A 16002-nucleotide genomic window follows, 5' to 3' on the forward strand; every position below is an offset into this window, starting at 1 on the left:
TACCCAGAAGAGAGTTGTAGGCGCAGCAAATTAAATCTGTTTTCATTAGGAGTTACAAAAAAAGACATTTCTGTACATATTAAGGCCCTACGTGACGCCTAGCTACCCGACTTTACAAATATTATTCATCTGTTTTATCTAAGAGAGTTAAGTTCTAAAGAAGAGTTCCATTTGTGAATCATTCTGTTAGTCAGCATTTTCTAGCCACTAAGTAAGGTTGGATCTCAAATGTTCTATGGAATACCAAAACTTATGTGACCCACAGCCAAAAACTCTATTATATGGCGATTCGCAAATTCAACAATAATCAAATTTGAAAAAAGTCGAAACAATGAAACCAATTTATACTTTTCTAAAGCATTAAGCCGCGCTGAATCCGAATTAGATTTTCTCCATCACATCTGGAATTCGAGATATCGTATCCTGAAATTAAAAAAAAACATTTTTGATACTTTTTAAGACGTTATAACAGCGCTAAGACAACTTTTATATAAAATGTTGCATGACATTTGAAGGTCCATTTTATAGGCTTTAAAATAAGGACTTAACATCTGATATATCTTCTTTCAGGGGACAGCTTCGGATTCAGTGCAGATCAATTCTGTAGAAAAGTGCACTTTGGTCTCTGAGTTAGAAATTTGCCGGTCTGTGCAATCCATGAATTTGAGAAAATATCGATATTAATGAAAGATTGGAAAAAAAACTTGTCCCAGTAATTCGGTCGGACAGTACCGAACTACCTATTTAACCTACTACTTAGGGTTACCCTTAGCCACCGACTGCCCAGGTGACTAGCTATTTTAACATGTTCTTGTCTAATGAGGAAGTCAATTGTCACCCCATAGATTACGAAGAGACAGACAAGAATATGTTAAAATTGTCACCGACTACCCAAGTGACAATTTTAACATGTGCTTGTCCTACAAGGATATCTATCGTTACCCCATAGATTACAAGGAGACAATCAAAGAGCTTACGTTTGTTTTTTAAGTGTCCACTCTCTCGCTAACAAAGGTAATAAGAAGTTTCTAGAAAACCTGAGTTTACATATAAAAGTTCAAAACTCTTCAACAAAAACTCCTAGCGCCTTCGCAATGGTTAATATAGCGTAACAGTAATAACCAGAATTACACCTCTCTCTATCCTGCAAACTTTGACTTTGAGCTTCAATATCAATTACTCTTCGCTATATCCAGCAACTTAAGATCGTAAGTCAGGTACAACTATGGTACCTATTGAACCTTTAAAAGCTGTATATGATAGTTCGCAATAGGTTTTTGGACTCAAAAGTGAATGTATGGATTCAACATCTTTTCAATTGGATCTAAAAAGTCCTAAATTTCATAGTTATCTAGAACCTAAGATCTACTTGGACGGCCAGACGGACAGACACGACTTTATCGATCCAAATTCGGAGCAAGTTTTGTTTTGTAAGAAATTTCATTTATCAATAATTTAGTCCTTTAAAGCCCCTTTCCATAGACAAGGTTTACTTGGACGGCCAGATGGACGGACATGACTTTATCGATTCAGAATTGAACCAAATTTGTATAAGAAATTTCTTTACCTTATTTTCAAGAATTTAGTCCTTTAAAGCCCCTTTCCAAAAACAAACAAAAAAAAAACCAGCATGAAATGGGTGTTAAGTTGTCAAATGTTTATGTTGCTTTGCTCAGTTTCAACAACCACAGACCGATATATTCAAGCATACGAACGAACGAACATTGCGAGAGAGAGGGGTTCCAAACGAATTTCTTTTCAGACAGTTGTGGCAGTAGTAGGCCACTACCAGTAAATGGTGATGCATTCATTTTTTAGTTTATTGTGTGTATTAAACTAAATATATCAACTTACAACAAATAAATAAATAAATAATTAATCTTTTTTTTATAAATTTTGTAAATGAAAAATTAAACAAAAAACAACAATTAAAAAAAAGTAAATTAGCTGTAATGGCTTTAAGAAAGTTAAACAATTTAATTTGACAACCACCAAAACGAAATGTCTCATCTATTAAAGCGTACAAAAAAATCTTGTATCAAGGTAAGTAATTTTTGTTTAAATTTCATTTATCTCAACAATTTGTTGTATAAAAAGCATTAAGGGTCAATTGTTTAGTTTAAAATTTATTAAAAGAAAATAAATCAATAATATTGATTAAAACCTTTTTTATATATCTAAATAAAAAAAGGATTATCCTTGTAACGCATAGATGAAACAAAAAAAGAAATATGCCAACCAACAACTAAAATAGCAACAAACAATAGAGAGCACAAACTACATATTTATGACCACAACAATGCTTTAGACTATATAGTAGTTAGTTCCAATGAAGAATGCTATTTTCCTTTTAAATTCACATTCAACAAAGGGCTGTTTTTATGGTTAATTATAAGGTTAATCATATGTTTAAAGGAATTAATCTTAATTTAAGTAATAATTATTTCTTATTATAGGAAAATTTCACCAAAATTTTAGGCAATTTATTTGGTTTTTGTTTCTATTTAAAAAGAAAATTTTCTTTAAGTGGTTTGTTACGCCCTTTTGCATTTGAGGCAAAACAAATACATACACGTGCGTTATTTAACTTCCGGAAAATTTTATAAGTTTAGTTATTATAACGAAAGTATTAAATTTCTTTGTATGTAAATGTATTAATAATATTAATTAAATCAATTAAAAAACAAGTAAGGAAATATAATTGGACATGTTCGAATGATCTCTCCCATCTTTGCGTTATTTCAATCCGGAGGAAAAGAGGTGTTACCAATACCTTGGCCTTCTCTTGAAATTATTTGACCTGGTGTCGAACCAGGGAGCCTTATGGTAGCCCATAGGGCTGAGTTTCAGATTTTGTATAGTCCTGTTTATTGGAGAGGTCCCTTCGGACTGCACGTGGTGTCTGTAGTTTAAACTCAAACTCGCGGGAAGACAATGTTGGTTAGACACGGTAAAGTCTATAATTCGGGAAAGTTAGGAGCTGTTGGCGAGTCAACAGATAATCCGCTGAGGAGTAACTGTGGAACTAAGCGTTGGAAGTTGATGTCATGTGTTCATATACACTTGACACTTACGGGATGGATGTAGGGGAATGCGGACTCACTCATTCCTATACCTAGAATGAGTGTGTCAGAATTTGAATTTGAATGTATATGTTTAGGGTTTACTCTGTTTATACAAGATATGTGGTAAATCTGGTATGAAGTGTGTTCTCTATGAGTTGTTGTTGTAACAGCTTAAACTATAACATTTTTAATCCGGGGGTTCTGTTGAGCTCCATCCCGATCTCTGTTGTCTTGTTTTCTGCGGCAGGTTCTCCTATATTTCTTCTATATGGGGTAAGCGACCTTCAAGAACGACATTCATGCGGTAACCAGAAATAGCGGTATTCTCTATGAATGTCATTCAAAGCTCTTGTGTACGATTTACGATCCAAGGGATCCTGCACATATATATATTCGTATGTTCTCCTCGTATACACGAAGGTCCTTCCTAACATGCCTCGGGGAGCATCCAACAGTGTGATGTTAAAGTTGGGTGGACTCCTCCGGTGACATACCAGAAGGAACACGAATGTCGAAGTGCTTTACGTGAACACCTACGTTGAAGGCCTTATTTCACGGTGGTCTTTTTCATCCACTGGGTAGATTGAGAAAGGTCTACCATGCGCCCCTGAATCCTTCTATGAAGAAATCAGGTGTCAATTTTTGTACATGGCTGAGCCGGTCCATGTACAACCACTTTGCTGAAGTACTCGAGCTACCTAATTTCTTGCCATAGTATCCCGGTTGGGGAATAACAGGTGTCATGAGACAAGCTCAATCTAACTCCGACAAAGGAAAAGGCAATCACTGAAAACAACCTATTGATGCCATGAAGAAAGCCATTGTCCCCACAAACATTCTCATCATCTAAAGACTCATTGCATTCCTGGACCTCTTAAAGTCGCCCAACCACACTACTGAGATGGCTTCTGTTGTTTTGGCAACAGCACCAAGAGACGTATTTGGTAGCCCGAAATGCCCAAAATAATGAAACAGGATCCCTCTGCGTGAACCGATCCGTGTGAAAAAGGATTTAGGAATTTCCAAAGTCAACTGAACCCAATAATTGCCCCGACAATTAGTCGCGTAGAAAAAAGGCATACTAAATCAGTACTAATCTCCAATATATGGAGACTTTCCCGATCATTCATCAATTTTCGCATCAGTTCCATTCCCTTGATCATAAAGATCTGTCTACGGAATGACACTCAACTAGGACCCCTAATATAAACAGAACATGAACTTTTTTGTTTTAACTCAAAAATTTTGATATTTGGTGGAAAATAAGATTTTAATCGTTCTTGCCCTCTAGTTTATGTTTTCACTAAGAAAAGGTACTATTTCGAGTGTTGTTTTTATGAACAATTCTGAAAGTACTATTTGAAGGACATTTATGTTTAATTTCATGTGTTTTGGATTCATAGTATGGACAATTCCAAAAGTACTATTTGAAGAACGAAATATACCAAAGCTCCCTTTTCAAATTCAAAAAGTACCATTTTTAGAGAACGAAAAAAGGTGTTTCTTATAGAATCAAATTAACTCAGAGTTTAAATTTTTATTTAACGATTTAAATTTGCTTTTAATTGGTCAAAGAAAATTATGTTAAAAAAAGCTCCAAACTATTTACCCGAATTTGGCCCTATATTCCAGATCTTCGACGTTTTAAACTCTTTTAACATCTCAATCAAAAATCTCATTCTCTTTTTCTCTTTTCCAGCTCATACGTAAATTGTCCACAAAACAAATATTCCTTAAACGTTTAGAAGAGGAAGATATCTCCACCGATATTGACCCATCGGTAGAAGCAACCGAAAAGCCGAACAATCAAAATTCCAATACAACACCGAGTAATGCAGCGACAAGATCATATCAACGTCAAACAAGCAAAAAAGAAACCAAAGATAGTCCCAAACATAAACAGGCAAAAAATGCGAAATCGTTAAAACACTTGGATGAAGATGATGATGAGGATGAAACTCCCGATACAGCCATTTTACAAAGTTTAACTTCTAAACTATTTCTAACAGCCGATGGTTATGAATTTCAACGTTTAGAACAATTGCGCAGTGATACTGCCTCGGAAATTATACCTTTTGATGGAAATTTCAATAATAACATTAAAAAGCCGCCTTCATCATTCGCCGATGACATAAATCTTGAGGTTGTTTTTGAAAAAGTCAAGTACAAAGAAGATGTGCGTTACTTCCGTCATACACCGTCCACAGCTAGTTTAGATAATTACTTTATTAATGATCAGGAACTAAATCTCATCACTAGCAATACCCATACCAGTAACTGTCCCAATGGCAGTAATGCAAATAATAACAACAACATTAGCAACAACAATCATAATCATAATCACAATAATAACAACAACAGCAATGCTATTAATTTAAATAATCCAATTTTTACCAATAGAGGCCTTGAAATGACGCATCATAATTACTTTAATTCCCAATATAATCATCATCTTAATAATCATTTGCTTCCAGTTAATGTTAGTTTAGGTTGTAAATCCGATGGCAACTATCATCAATTCATTATCGGTCAAGAAAGAGATTGTTTTTATAAATTAACTCCAGTGGTTAAATGGGATATAAATGGAAATTCTTTGGAAGATGATATGGATAATTTTCATTGTTTTAGTATAAATTCAAATAATTCACCGGCTAAATCAAGTTTACGCTCAAGTTCGACCACATTGGAGACCTGGCTGGAAGATGAGTAGAGAAGCGTGAGATTAAGGGATCGCTCTAGTGGGAAAGGTGGATGGATTATAGGATTTTTGTGGTTTAAGAAAATTTTTGGCAATTTATTAAAATATAACGGAATCGGATATATCTGTTGGTTTTTACAATTCCGAACAAATGGAACTATAGAAATCGGTTCCACATGGTTTCAGCATTATATCTCTTTTATAAAAAGCATCCTTAATGTATGGCTCGCGTACTTTGACGACTATTCTCTTTATGACTTCGTTTTCTGAATCAATTATTCGACTTTTTCTTACAAGAATGTGGATTTATCGACGTTTCGACCTTTCGATCGCTTAAAAACGGATCCCTGAGCGTTTGTGGCAACTTCTAATAGATATCGGGTATTTTAAGAAACTCTGGTATGTGCTCCAAATAAAATAAGTCCCAAAATCCATTTCTAAATTACGATGAAGCTACAGAGGACTTCCGATCAAGGACCCGAGATCCATATCATTCTATGATATTCTGCATTCGGCCTATCGTAACTTCGGTTTGGAGTCTATAGCGAACTGGGTTTACAACGGAACTCGTTCCTTAAAATAGCAGCTTTGAATTACAATATAATAGTACACAAATTGTCAGTTCCGAATCGATAAAATTTGTTTTACAAAAGCTTTTGAAACTTAACTTCGAAACCTTATTCCTTATTCGAAGTTCTCAAATCTTTTTGAACCTTTCTAATACTATAATAAATCCTATAGATCCAATCTTAAATGTTTGTGATAACTCGAGACTTTCAGTGGCGATATATCCCTATACTGGATTGAAGTCTGTAGAGTACTGGGTTTATTCCGGAACTCGATTTATAACATTATAATCCGAATTACAGTGTTATAAGCACTAAAATTGTCAGTTTCGAATGGAGTTTAATTTATCAAATGAACAACTTTCGAGGCTTGAATGAGCTTAACTTTGGAACTCTCCAAATTTCTCGGCATTGGATTGGGTTCTGTCGAGAAATGTGAGTTACTCCGATCCTTTAGGGAACCGTTTTGATTTGCAGTAAAATTGTGAAATAAAAAATTTTGGAGACTTGAACGATATTAACTTTTCTCGGAGTTCCACTATTAAGTGAAGAAATAGGTCCATACAACCGTAAAAATATTCCATATTTCACATCAAAAAATGATTTTTTTCAGATTTTGCTACAATCATCTTACTTCCCTGATCCGTTCATAAGTCCTTACCCCGCTAGAGTTGTTAAAACAATGATTGTGGAGTTATAATTTGAAATTGTTTTTATAACAACAACAATGTGGCCTTAATCATTATCAAAATGTAAAGAAAAAGTTGTGTTTATAGTCGCTCTCTCTCTCTCGCTCTTGCTCGCTGTCTTATATCCACACATCACTTTATCACTCTCGCAAAGTGTAATTAACTTTTGAAATATAGCAGGAAATAAAAAAAAATTATTATATTATAACAAATAACAATCAGCAACAATGATGTATTTTTTTCTAAAAGAACGAAAGCCTGTAAGTAAGATGGAAAGAATTAAAAAGAAAAAAAAAAAACAATTTTAACTAAAATCTATTGTCATGGGCACGTGGTTAGTTGAAAATCATAAACAACAATAATTTTGAAATATATTTCGAACATGTATTCCAACGAGCATCCATTAATATGTAAGTTTCTTTAGCCTAAGAAACAAAAAAGCAATTTGAAGTACTTGTACTCGTTGTACATTGTATATTTTGGCTACATCAAAAGGTTTTTATTTCAAATATTGTTTCATTTTTTTTGTTTTGTGCATTAAAAAAAAGTTCGTCCAGCACGTGTCAAACATGCGTGAGAAATGTCTTCGTAGTGCATTTCCCACGTCGTACCATCCATTCTTCATTCGATACATTCATTCATTCATATCTTTGCTTTGGGTGGTTCAATTTGGTATGTTCGTTCAATTTTTATTTAATGTCGCATTTAAGTTTAACATTTGATATTGTTTGCGTATCTTGTTTATTCGGAATATTTGGGGGTGAGTTTTTTTTTTGTTAATATTTGATTTGGTTGTGTTTTTAGTTTGCTCACATGAGAATATTTATTTGGTGGTCTTTTATTGTTGATGATTTTATTGTCCGTCAAAAAAAAAAGATTGTTTTGATTAATTATATAAAAACAAAATTTACATAGAAAAAAAAATTTTTTTGATGTTCGATTAAAAAACAATAATTACTGCTAGTTATGCCCCTTAATGGGAGATTCCTTTTCGTAATTATGATATTTTAATTAAAAATAAAAATGTAATTTAAGCGTTTTAAGGAAATTAAAAATTATGGGAAAAATAATGAAAAATATTCAATTCTAGCATTAAAGCAGACCAAAGGAACTTTTTCAGATACTTGAAAAGCAATTTGGGTCTTATTGATATCGCCATAACCTTTAGATCTCAGAAACACCATGGCAAATGTTAAAAACTCTTCAAATGTTTCAAAACTTTGCAAAAAAAAAACATATTAAAAAAGAAATAATTGTTCAATTAGGATTGCTAGGGAGCTAGGAGAAAATAGGATTCGATTCTCTTAAAATTTGTTGGATAAATTTAAGTTCAGTCGTCTTAAGTGAATTTTTGGACTTTAAAGTCATTTTCGTATTGAGACTAGGATCAAATGAATCGCGATCATTATGAAATTCAATCATGATTAGTATAAAACTGAATTGTGCCAATTTTTTCGGAAAAACTAGTATATTAAACATGATTATGAGCTCAAAACCCTATTCTGTTTTATCAGGGTTACATGAATAGATCAATTTTAACCATTTTCAATACGCATTAAGTTAGGTTCAAAATTGGTACCTGTAAACTACAGGAGATAGTTAAATCGACTCAAAAAAGTCAATTGGTATACTTTAAGTTGGGTATGGGGCCACTATTAGATTAGATTAGATTAGAAAGGCCACTAAGTATCACGACCCTGTTTTGGTTCTTTTGTGCAGCCCGTAAGTTCACCATACCAGGTTCAATTCACGTATGAAAACAACGGGTTTTGATTGGTGAGATAGTGAATATATCCTGCGGGGAGCTTTACGTGAACACCTGCCGTGTTGGCCTTATTTCAAGGAGGTCTTTTTCAACCACTGGGTGAGCTACTTTGACGACTTACCACCGCTCATTGTGTATCTTACATGCAGTTGGCAATATCGCTGTGCCGGTCCATGTACGAGCTATCCAATTTCTGACCATTTCCTCCCCGCTGTAAAAGCATCACTTCCGTTTACAACCACGCAGATGGGATGACCTCTGTTGATTCAGCAATAACACCTAGAGACGTATTCGGCAGTCCGAAACACGAATCCATCAAATAAGCCTAGGACTGTTCTTACTCACAGAGAACACACTGTGGTATAAATAGAGTTTTCCCTGATTATACCTGGACAAGGAAGGAAAATTCAATGGTATCACCTGTATAAGATACCTTTCATTCATCACCATTCAACCCAGCACACATCTCATTCATCTAACACACTCACACTAGATATACACTCACTCCGTATACTCCTATATTCATACTGAATCATATACATTTATTGCCAACTCATTTCCAACACTTAGTCCCACAGTTACACCTCTGTGGGGTATCTGTTGACTTCGGCAACAGCACAGAACTTATCCTGAAATACAGATGTCACCGTGCATCAGTCTTTTAACCGACATTCTCTTCCCGTGAATTTGGGTTTAAACTACAGACACTATGTGGATCCCCAAGGAATCTCAACCCCGCTCGTAGTATCAGATTATGTGGTTCTCTGGTTCGACCCTGGTTCCACGGAAAGGCCGAGAATAGATTTGAACATAACCAGTTTATAGTCCCGGCAGACTAGAGGTATTGGTATCTCCTCTTTTCCCCGGTATTGCAATCGCAACAAGATGGGGTCTTTCATTAAGGTAACACGCACCCGGAGAGATCCTTCGGTGCTAGTGAAGCAGCACCCAAGATTCTAGCTCGATGTGATCCTAACATTGGACAGTTACACAGTATGTATTCAGAGGTTTCTTCCTGACAGCCTGGGGGAGGATGGCTATAGCAGGATATTCACAGAAAAGATGGAATATTGTTTGTTTGTGCGTTTCTCATTGAAGGAATGCCGAAAAAAACATGGCCCCTTTGCATGTGCCTAGGTTATTCCATCTATTTTTAGCCTTTTGAAGAATGAATCAGAGGATACTGCTTTTGATAAATTACCAAACGGAGTTGCTACTGAAGCGGCGTTGGAGGCATCAAAAGCAAATCTCGTTCTGGTGAGATTAACTGCCTGTGTGATGTCAAATAGGCGACCCAGTCTTGACAGATCTTTCTTGCATTATCTGACGAATAAGGAAGTGGCAGTATAAGAGTTTAGCGAAAGAATTGCCACTTGACCAACGACAAATATTCCTTTGTTGCCACGAATATTGAGATCATATAGTACCCAACACTACAGTTGTTGGGAAGACGGTGAGAGATATCCCAGATTCTTCACAGGAGACTCCAGAACCAACTCCGCAGTTCATTTTAGAGCCATCAGTAAAGATCCGCTAGTTTACTCCTACGCCACTCGTTCCCAGAAGGAACTCTAACTTTGAAAACTCCAAGCTTCTTCGCAGAAGACACCAGAACCAACTTCACAGCTCATTTTAGAGCAGTGGTGCTCAAACACATACTACCATAGTTTTATTTGTGTTGGTAAAGCAGCAGAGAACAAAATTCAAAATAAAAGTATATTAATAAAATGACTACAAACTATAAAGTATATGCTGACTGTCAAATATTTATTATGGATTTTGACAGCCAGCGTATATTAAAGTCTATATATAAGAAACTATCAACTGTTCTCTCATGTTCTTCTACATTAATTCGGCTTTCGCAAAATTTTGTTGTTGTATTTCTCTGTGTATTTTAAAAACGTCGCGCACAGACCTTGCTTCGACAAGTGCTGATCAGCAACTGATTTGATTTTGTTTTTCAAGTTGAGAGCAAACCAACTGATATTGCTCATTATAAAAAGAGAAGAATTAAACCTATAGTGTATGTGTATCAACTTAGCGTCCGCAGAATTTTCTTACCCTATCACGCGTGCTATGAAATGGCAATCTTGAGCTCCTCTGTTTTAGAGTCATCAGTAAAAATTCTGGTCGGTAGTTTACTCCTACACCACTCGCTCCCAGAAGGAACTCTAACTTTGAAAACTCTATCAAAGTCCGTGTGTGTGGATGATCGGTTAAAGATTAGAGGTAATTAATAGGCTTAAAATCTTAACATATCCATATGTTCTTGATCTCAAACTTCCGGCTGAGTTAAGCTTCGGAAGCAGTTCCGTAAGTATTCGAATTTATCACCCTAAGAACTCGAGCTAGGGAAGTTTTCGTGAGCATTTACATCTTAGAGAGCTCTTGAAGTAATTATTTTTCAAGTTGTTCCAACTACACGTGGTTACGGAACTAGTATGTAATCGATTAAAATATTGTTGTACCAATTAACAACAAATTCTTTAAAAACTCTTTAGAAGTACTTTGGAGTCACAGAGATTCCTATTCAGGAATATGAAGTGATTAGTGATTAGTTGCCTTTTTAGAACCACAAGACTAATTGAGGGAATAGATTGCCCTTTAACCTTTAATACATTTAACGACAACCAACAAACATTTAAGGAAGGTCTTAAGATTTAAACAGACGCCAATGATTAAAATCTAGACCGCACAAAATAAATACTAACAAATTCACCTGTTTCATGACCTAATTACAATGGTAAATAAATACTAAACGCCATGGGCGTTCTCCAATATCCTTAACAATGTCGTACGATGACCTACAAGAGCAGATAAAGATAAAGATTTTTGCATACAAACGTATAAACATTAAGAGAGCAACAGCAACTAAATGCACTTGTTGGGGGCAACACACGACCAGCATAAGTTACAAACGCGTGCTCCATATTCATTGAAAATCATCTAACAAATTTACAAACAACAACTGGCGACAAAACGAACAACTAAAACGACGCCTAAACAACAGTCGTATTATTATTGACAATATGTATTTGAGTAGATAACTTGTCAAGAGGTATAAATAAACAACGGCGGCGAGGACGAGGATGGTGACGACGACGACAGAGACATTGACAACAATCGATGAAACGTCGTTGACTGCAGGCAACAAACAATATTGTCAACAACTTTATTTGTGGTAAAGTTGCAGCATAAGCACCAAAACTTCTAAGATTAAGCAACAAGCATCAGTTCAAAAATACAACTCTCGAGCAAGTGGAACTTGCATAAAACAAATATTAACACAACAACTATAATAACTAAGCAGAAAAATAAACAACAACTAACATTGTTCTTGTTGTTTGATAATAATACACTTGTAGCAAAAACAACTACTAACAAAGTTGCTCGTTTCATGCATAATGTTTGAATTAAGTTGCCCTTTCTCTCTCTAACGCTATCGATACTCTTACACGTAAAATACTCTCTCTTTATTACACTTATTGCACAAACGATCAGACACAGCAGCGAATTAACCCTTACAGGATGCGGATGTATTAGTTGGACATAGAAGTAGTTGGACGAACGGGTGGTTTTTACGTTGCAACAAATGGGGTGGCTTATGAAGTTCAGATTTTATTGGTGAAAGGACGTTAAGATTGCCTGGAGTTTGAGTCGTGGCACATGCTGGTCGTACGTTTCAAAATCAGTCGAACGTCGTTCATACACACGATAAGACACGTGCTCTGAAACTAGCTCTACTACGAAATAAAAATAAAAATTTACTCAAATAAAAATTGTGTTTAAAAAAAAAAAAAATTATTAACAAAAAAATATTTAAACAAATTAAAAGCTTATAAAAATTTTTAAAAGTTTATAGAAAATTTAAAAATTTATAAAAATATAAAGAATTTTTTAAAAATATAATTGTGAAAAAAGTGTTAAGAAACAAAAAATGGATCACAATATGCATCATAATAATGCTGCTCTACATTGGAGCTATGGCGCCGCCGCAGTACCAACTACGCCGCAAAATCATTGGGTACCACCTCCACAAACTCACAGTTTAAAACGTGCCATGTCCGAAAGTGATTGTGAAGAATTATATTCCGAAGAATCATCCAAAGAACAGTGAGTTTTCTAGTTATTTTCTGATAAATATAAAGAATTGAGTTTCTTATTGGAAGTACGAAATTTTCTAATTTAAATGTTTCTTTTAACTTTTAGAATTTCTCCCAGTGAAACCAACAGTTGCCAGCTAATGAGTCGCAAAAAACGTCGTGGAGTTATTGAAAAGAAACGCCGTGATCGTATTAATTCCTCATTGTCGGAATTAAAACGTTTGGTGCCTTCGGCTTATGAAAAACAAGGTTCCGCCAAATTGGAAAAAGCTGAAATCTTGCAATTAACTGTGGAACATTTGAAAAGCTTGCAAAGTAAAGGTAATTATTAGCAATAGTTTTTAAAAATAGTAATTAGTTAATGGAATAAAGACAAATTTTGCCATTCAAAAGCTACCGAATTCTCAATAGATTTTTTAAGAAGCTTTTAGTGTTTTTTGTTTAGTTCGTTATAGCCATTGTATACTGTATTGATGTCAAAATGCAAAATGAAGTTTTCATTAAGTTTTGCGCATGTTTGATAAAGTGAAAAGAAAATCTTATGAAATATACTTTTTTGCAAAACTGCAAAAATATTCTTCTAAATCTAATGAAAGAATAAATTTGAATCAAAAGCTCCAAAAATTTTTCATTAAGAAGCTTTTTTACAATAAAACTTTTTCAACAAAAATTAAAGCAAATCACCAAACTAAGCGAAAAAAGTTTTTTCACTAAAAATGTTTTAATACAAAATATTTTATTTTAAGCTGAAAGACAACCAAACAACGACTAAGTGGTCACTCTTTTCAAAAAAAGTGTTTTCCTGAATAAGCTTTTCCTGAAAATAGCTTTTCGATGAAAAAGCTTTTTTAAAAAAAAGTCATCAAATTGCTTAATAAAACAAAAAAAAACTTTTTCACTAAAAAGCTTTCATAGCAAAAAGTTTTAGTAAATAAAAGCTTTTTTAATAAAAATTAACAAATTCTGCAAATTCTTTATAACTCACAAAAAGCTTTTTCACTAAAAAACTTTTATTTCAAAATAAGCTTTCCAAAGAATAAGATTTTTCAATAAAAATTAAAACAATTCACAAAATTGCTTTATAACATACCAAAAACCTTTACACTAAAAAGCATTTATAGTAAAAGCTTTTCAATTATTAAGATTTTTCAACAAAAAAAGCTTCTTCACTTTTCTCCCTAAAAAAGTTAGAATTTCAAACTGATCTAAAGGACATCTAATCAAAGTGATCTTTAAAATTGATTCTAATTAAAACAAGTTTTTCAAAATTTAATTCACTCACAGTGGGAGGTCACTATCAAAGTATCCCAAAAAAAAAGTATCCTATTAAGGAAAACCGGTTCCTAAATGGAATTTAAAAGTCAATGCTATTAGAAATTTAAATATATCCCAAGTAAACCAGAATAGACCAATTAAATCACTATTAAAATTTCTAATTCGATTTGGTTTAATCCCACTAATTTACTATGATTTCTAAAACGATTCCCACGCGTTTTAACCACTATTTGTATGGAAATTGGCACACGGGTTAATATGTTTTATACAATTATCCCACGGCTTTTACTACTAACACTAACACCACCCTCTCTAAAGCCACCAAAAAAACTCATAAAATGATATTAAATATGTTCAAAGCTAAATACTAGAAGTTTGATATAGTGAGAAAGTTGCTTCCCAAAGATTCGCAGTGTCATTTAAAAACACCCCTATAGCTATAAAAAAAATCCTATAAGAACTTTAGTTTTTGATGGTAAAAATAAGGGTGTTAAACAACAATTAATGGGATATTTCGTGGGAATATTAAAACCTTAGAAAAATTCTAATTGTTTACTTTAATTGTTAAACAAAAATATTAACTTTTCCTTTTTTTGTTTGTGTTTGTTTGCAGGTATGGATTCATTGGGTTATGATCCTCAAAGATTTGCCATGGATTATCATATTATTGGTTTTCGTGAATGTGCCGCCGAAGTGGCTAGATATTTGGTGACCATTGAAGGCATGGATATACAAGATCCTTTACGTTTGAGATTAATGTCTCATTTACAGTATTTTGTGCAGCAACGTGAAATGTCTAAAGGTTGTCCCGTAAGTCCTAGTGCTACTTGGGCTGGTCATCCTGCGGCTGCGTCTACAGCAGCGGCTGCTGCAGCTGCTTATCAACCCAATTGTGGTGTTACTCCTTATCAAACATATCCTTCTGCTGCTACCACACATGCTTCGGTTAGTTCTTCATATGTGCCCAATTTACCTGCTGCTTTACATCAATATCCCACTTTAAGCTCCTCACCCAATAGTACCAACATGCACTCTCAACAACAACAACAGCAGCAACAACATAATATGACTCAACAACACAATGTACGATCAACTTCAGTTGGTTCGGCTCAAGACACTTTGCCCTTAATGAATCATGCCACAGCTCAACAAGTTACCACACAACAGCAGCAGCAGCAAGTAACCTCGCAGCAGCAGCAACAACAACCTCAAACCCAAACCCAGCAACAAGTTACACATCCTCAACGCACACCCTCCACTCATGAAGCTCATCAACAACCACAGCAACAACAACAACAACAGCAGCAGCAGCAACAACAACAACCTCAATTAACTAATAATCAAGCTAGCCACCACACCTACACACAAAATCACACCCAAGACCATACACAACATCAGGGGGCCTCCACATACATTGAACTAACTAGTGCTCAAAGCCACAATAGTCTACGTCAAACTACACCAACAGTTCCTAGCAGTAGTTTAGGCTATACCACCATGCCTCCTCAGTATCCGGTTAGTGTAGGTCAAGAATATAATCATCAGACAGGTGTTTATGTAACAGCTAATGGTTCAAAACCCTATCGTCCTTGGGGTGCTGAAATGGCCTATTAACCATAAATAATAAGGAAAGAAATACATGTTAATCTTTAGATTCTTTAGGAATCTAAAGAAATAAAATATCTGATATTTGAGTCCTCAAAAGTTGTAATTTATTAAGGCTCCCTTAAACCCGATAATGTGATTTTTAACAAATCTTTAGCTAGAAAAAAACATGTATAAAAATGAGTGAAAAGTGTGATAATTGAAAAAAAAAACAAAATATTTATAATTGAAAAGTA

General features: G+C 34.4%; 2 protein-coding genes across 2 annotated transcripts; both read left to right on the plus strand.

The window, feature by feature from the left end:
• Positions 1–1748: 1748 nt before the first annotated feature.
• LOC119616117 (homeobox protein 2) lies at positions 1749–7233 on the plus strand. The gene is made up of 2 exons (XM_037972324.1): positions 1749–2043; positions 4765–7233. The coding sequence occupies exons 1-2, from the start codon at positions 2002–2004 to the stop codon at positions 5773–5775; spliced, it is 1053 nt and encodes a 350-aa protein (XP_037828252.1). The 5' UTR covers positions 1749–2001; the 3' UTR covers positions 5776–7233.
• Positions 7234–12720: 5487 nt separating this feature from the next.
• On the plus strand, positions 12721–15775 carry LOC119616114 (hairy/enhancer-of-split related with YRPW motif protein). Its single transcript, XM_037972320.1, has 3 exons — positions 12721–12896; positions 12993–13207; positions 14775–15775. Exons 1-3 carry the CDS (start codon positions 12721–12723, stop codon positions 15773–15775), a joined length of 1392 nt encoding a protein of 463 aa, XP_037828248.1.
• The last annotated feature ends 227 nt before the right edge of the window (positions 15776–16002 follow it).

Source organism: Lucilia sericata, unplaced genomic scaffold (genome assembly GCF_015586225.1).
Source record: "Lucilia sericata isolate MDLA Ls3-8-SP2 unplaced genomic scaffold, ASM1558622v1 Contig000058F_arrow, whole genome shotgun sequence".
Lineage (NCBI taxonomy): Eukaryota > Metazoa > Arthropoda > Insecta > Diptera > Calliphoridae > Lucilia > Lucilia sericata.

What these genes read in the sequence shown, in the direction of transcription:
- LOC119616117 (XM_037972324.1), top strand. Translation starts at nt 2,002, where the DNA reads ATGTCTCATCTATTAAAGCGTACAAAAAAATCTTGTATCAAG. An exon ending in CAAAAAAATCTTGTATCAAG is followed by an intron (nt 2,044 to 4,764) that starts GTAAGTAATTTT and finishes TCTCTTTTCCAG; the next exon opens with CTCATACGTAAATTGTCCAC.
- LOC119616114 (XM_037972320.1), top strand. Translation starts at nt 12,721, where the DNA reads ATGGATCACAATATGCATCATAATAATGCTGCTCTACATTGGAGCTAT. An exon ending in GAAGAATCATCCAAAGAACA is followed by an intron (nt 12,897 to 12,992) that starts GTGAGTTTTCTA and finishes TTTAACTTTTAG; the next exon opens with AATTTCTCCCAGTGAAACCA. An exon ending in GAAAAGCTTGCAAAGTAAAG is followed by an intron (nt 13,208 to 14,774) that starts GTAATTATTAGC and finishes GTTTGTTTGCAG; the next exon opens with GTATGGATTCATTGGGTTAT.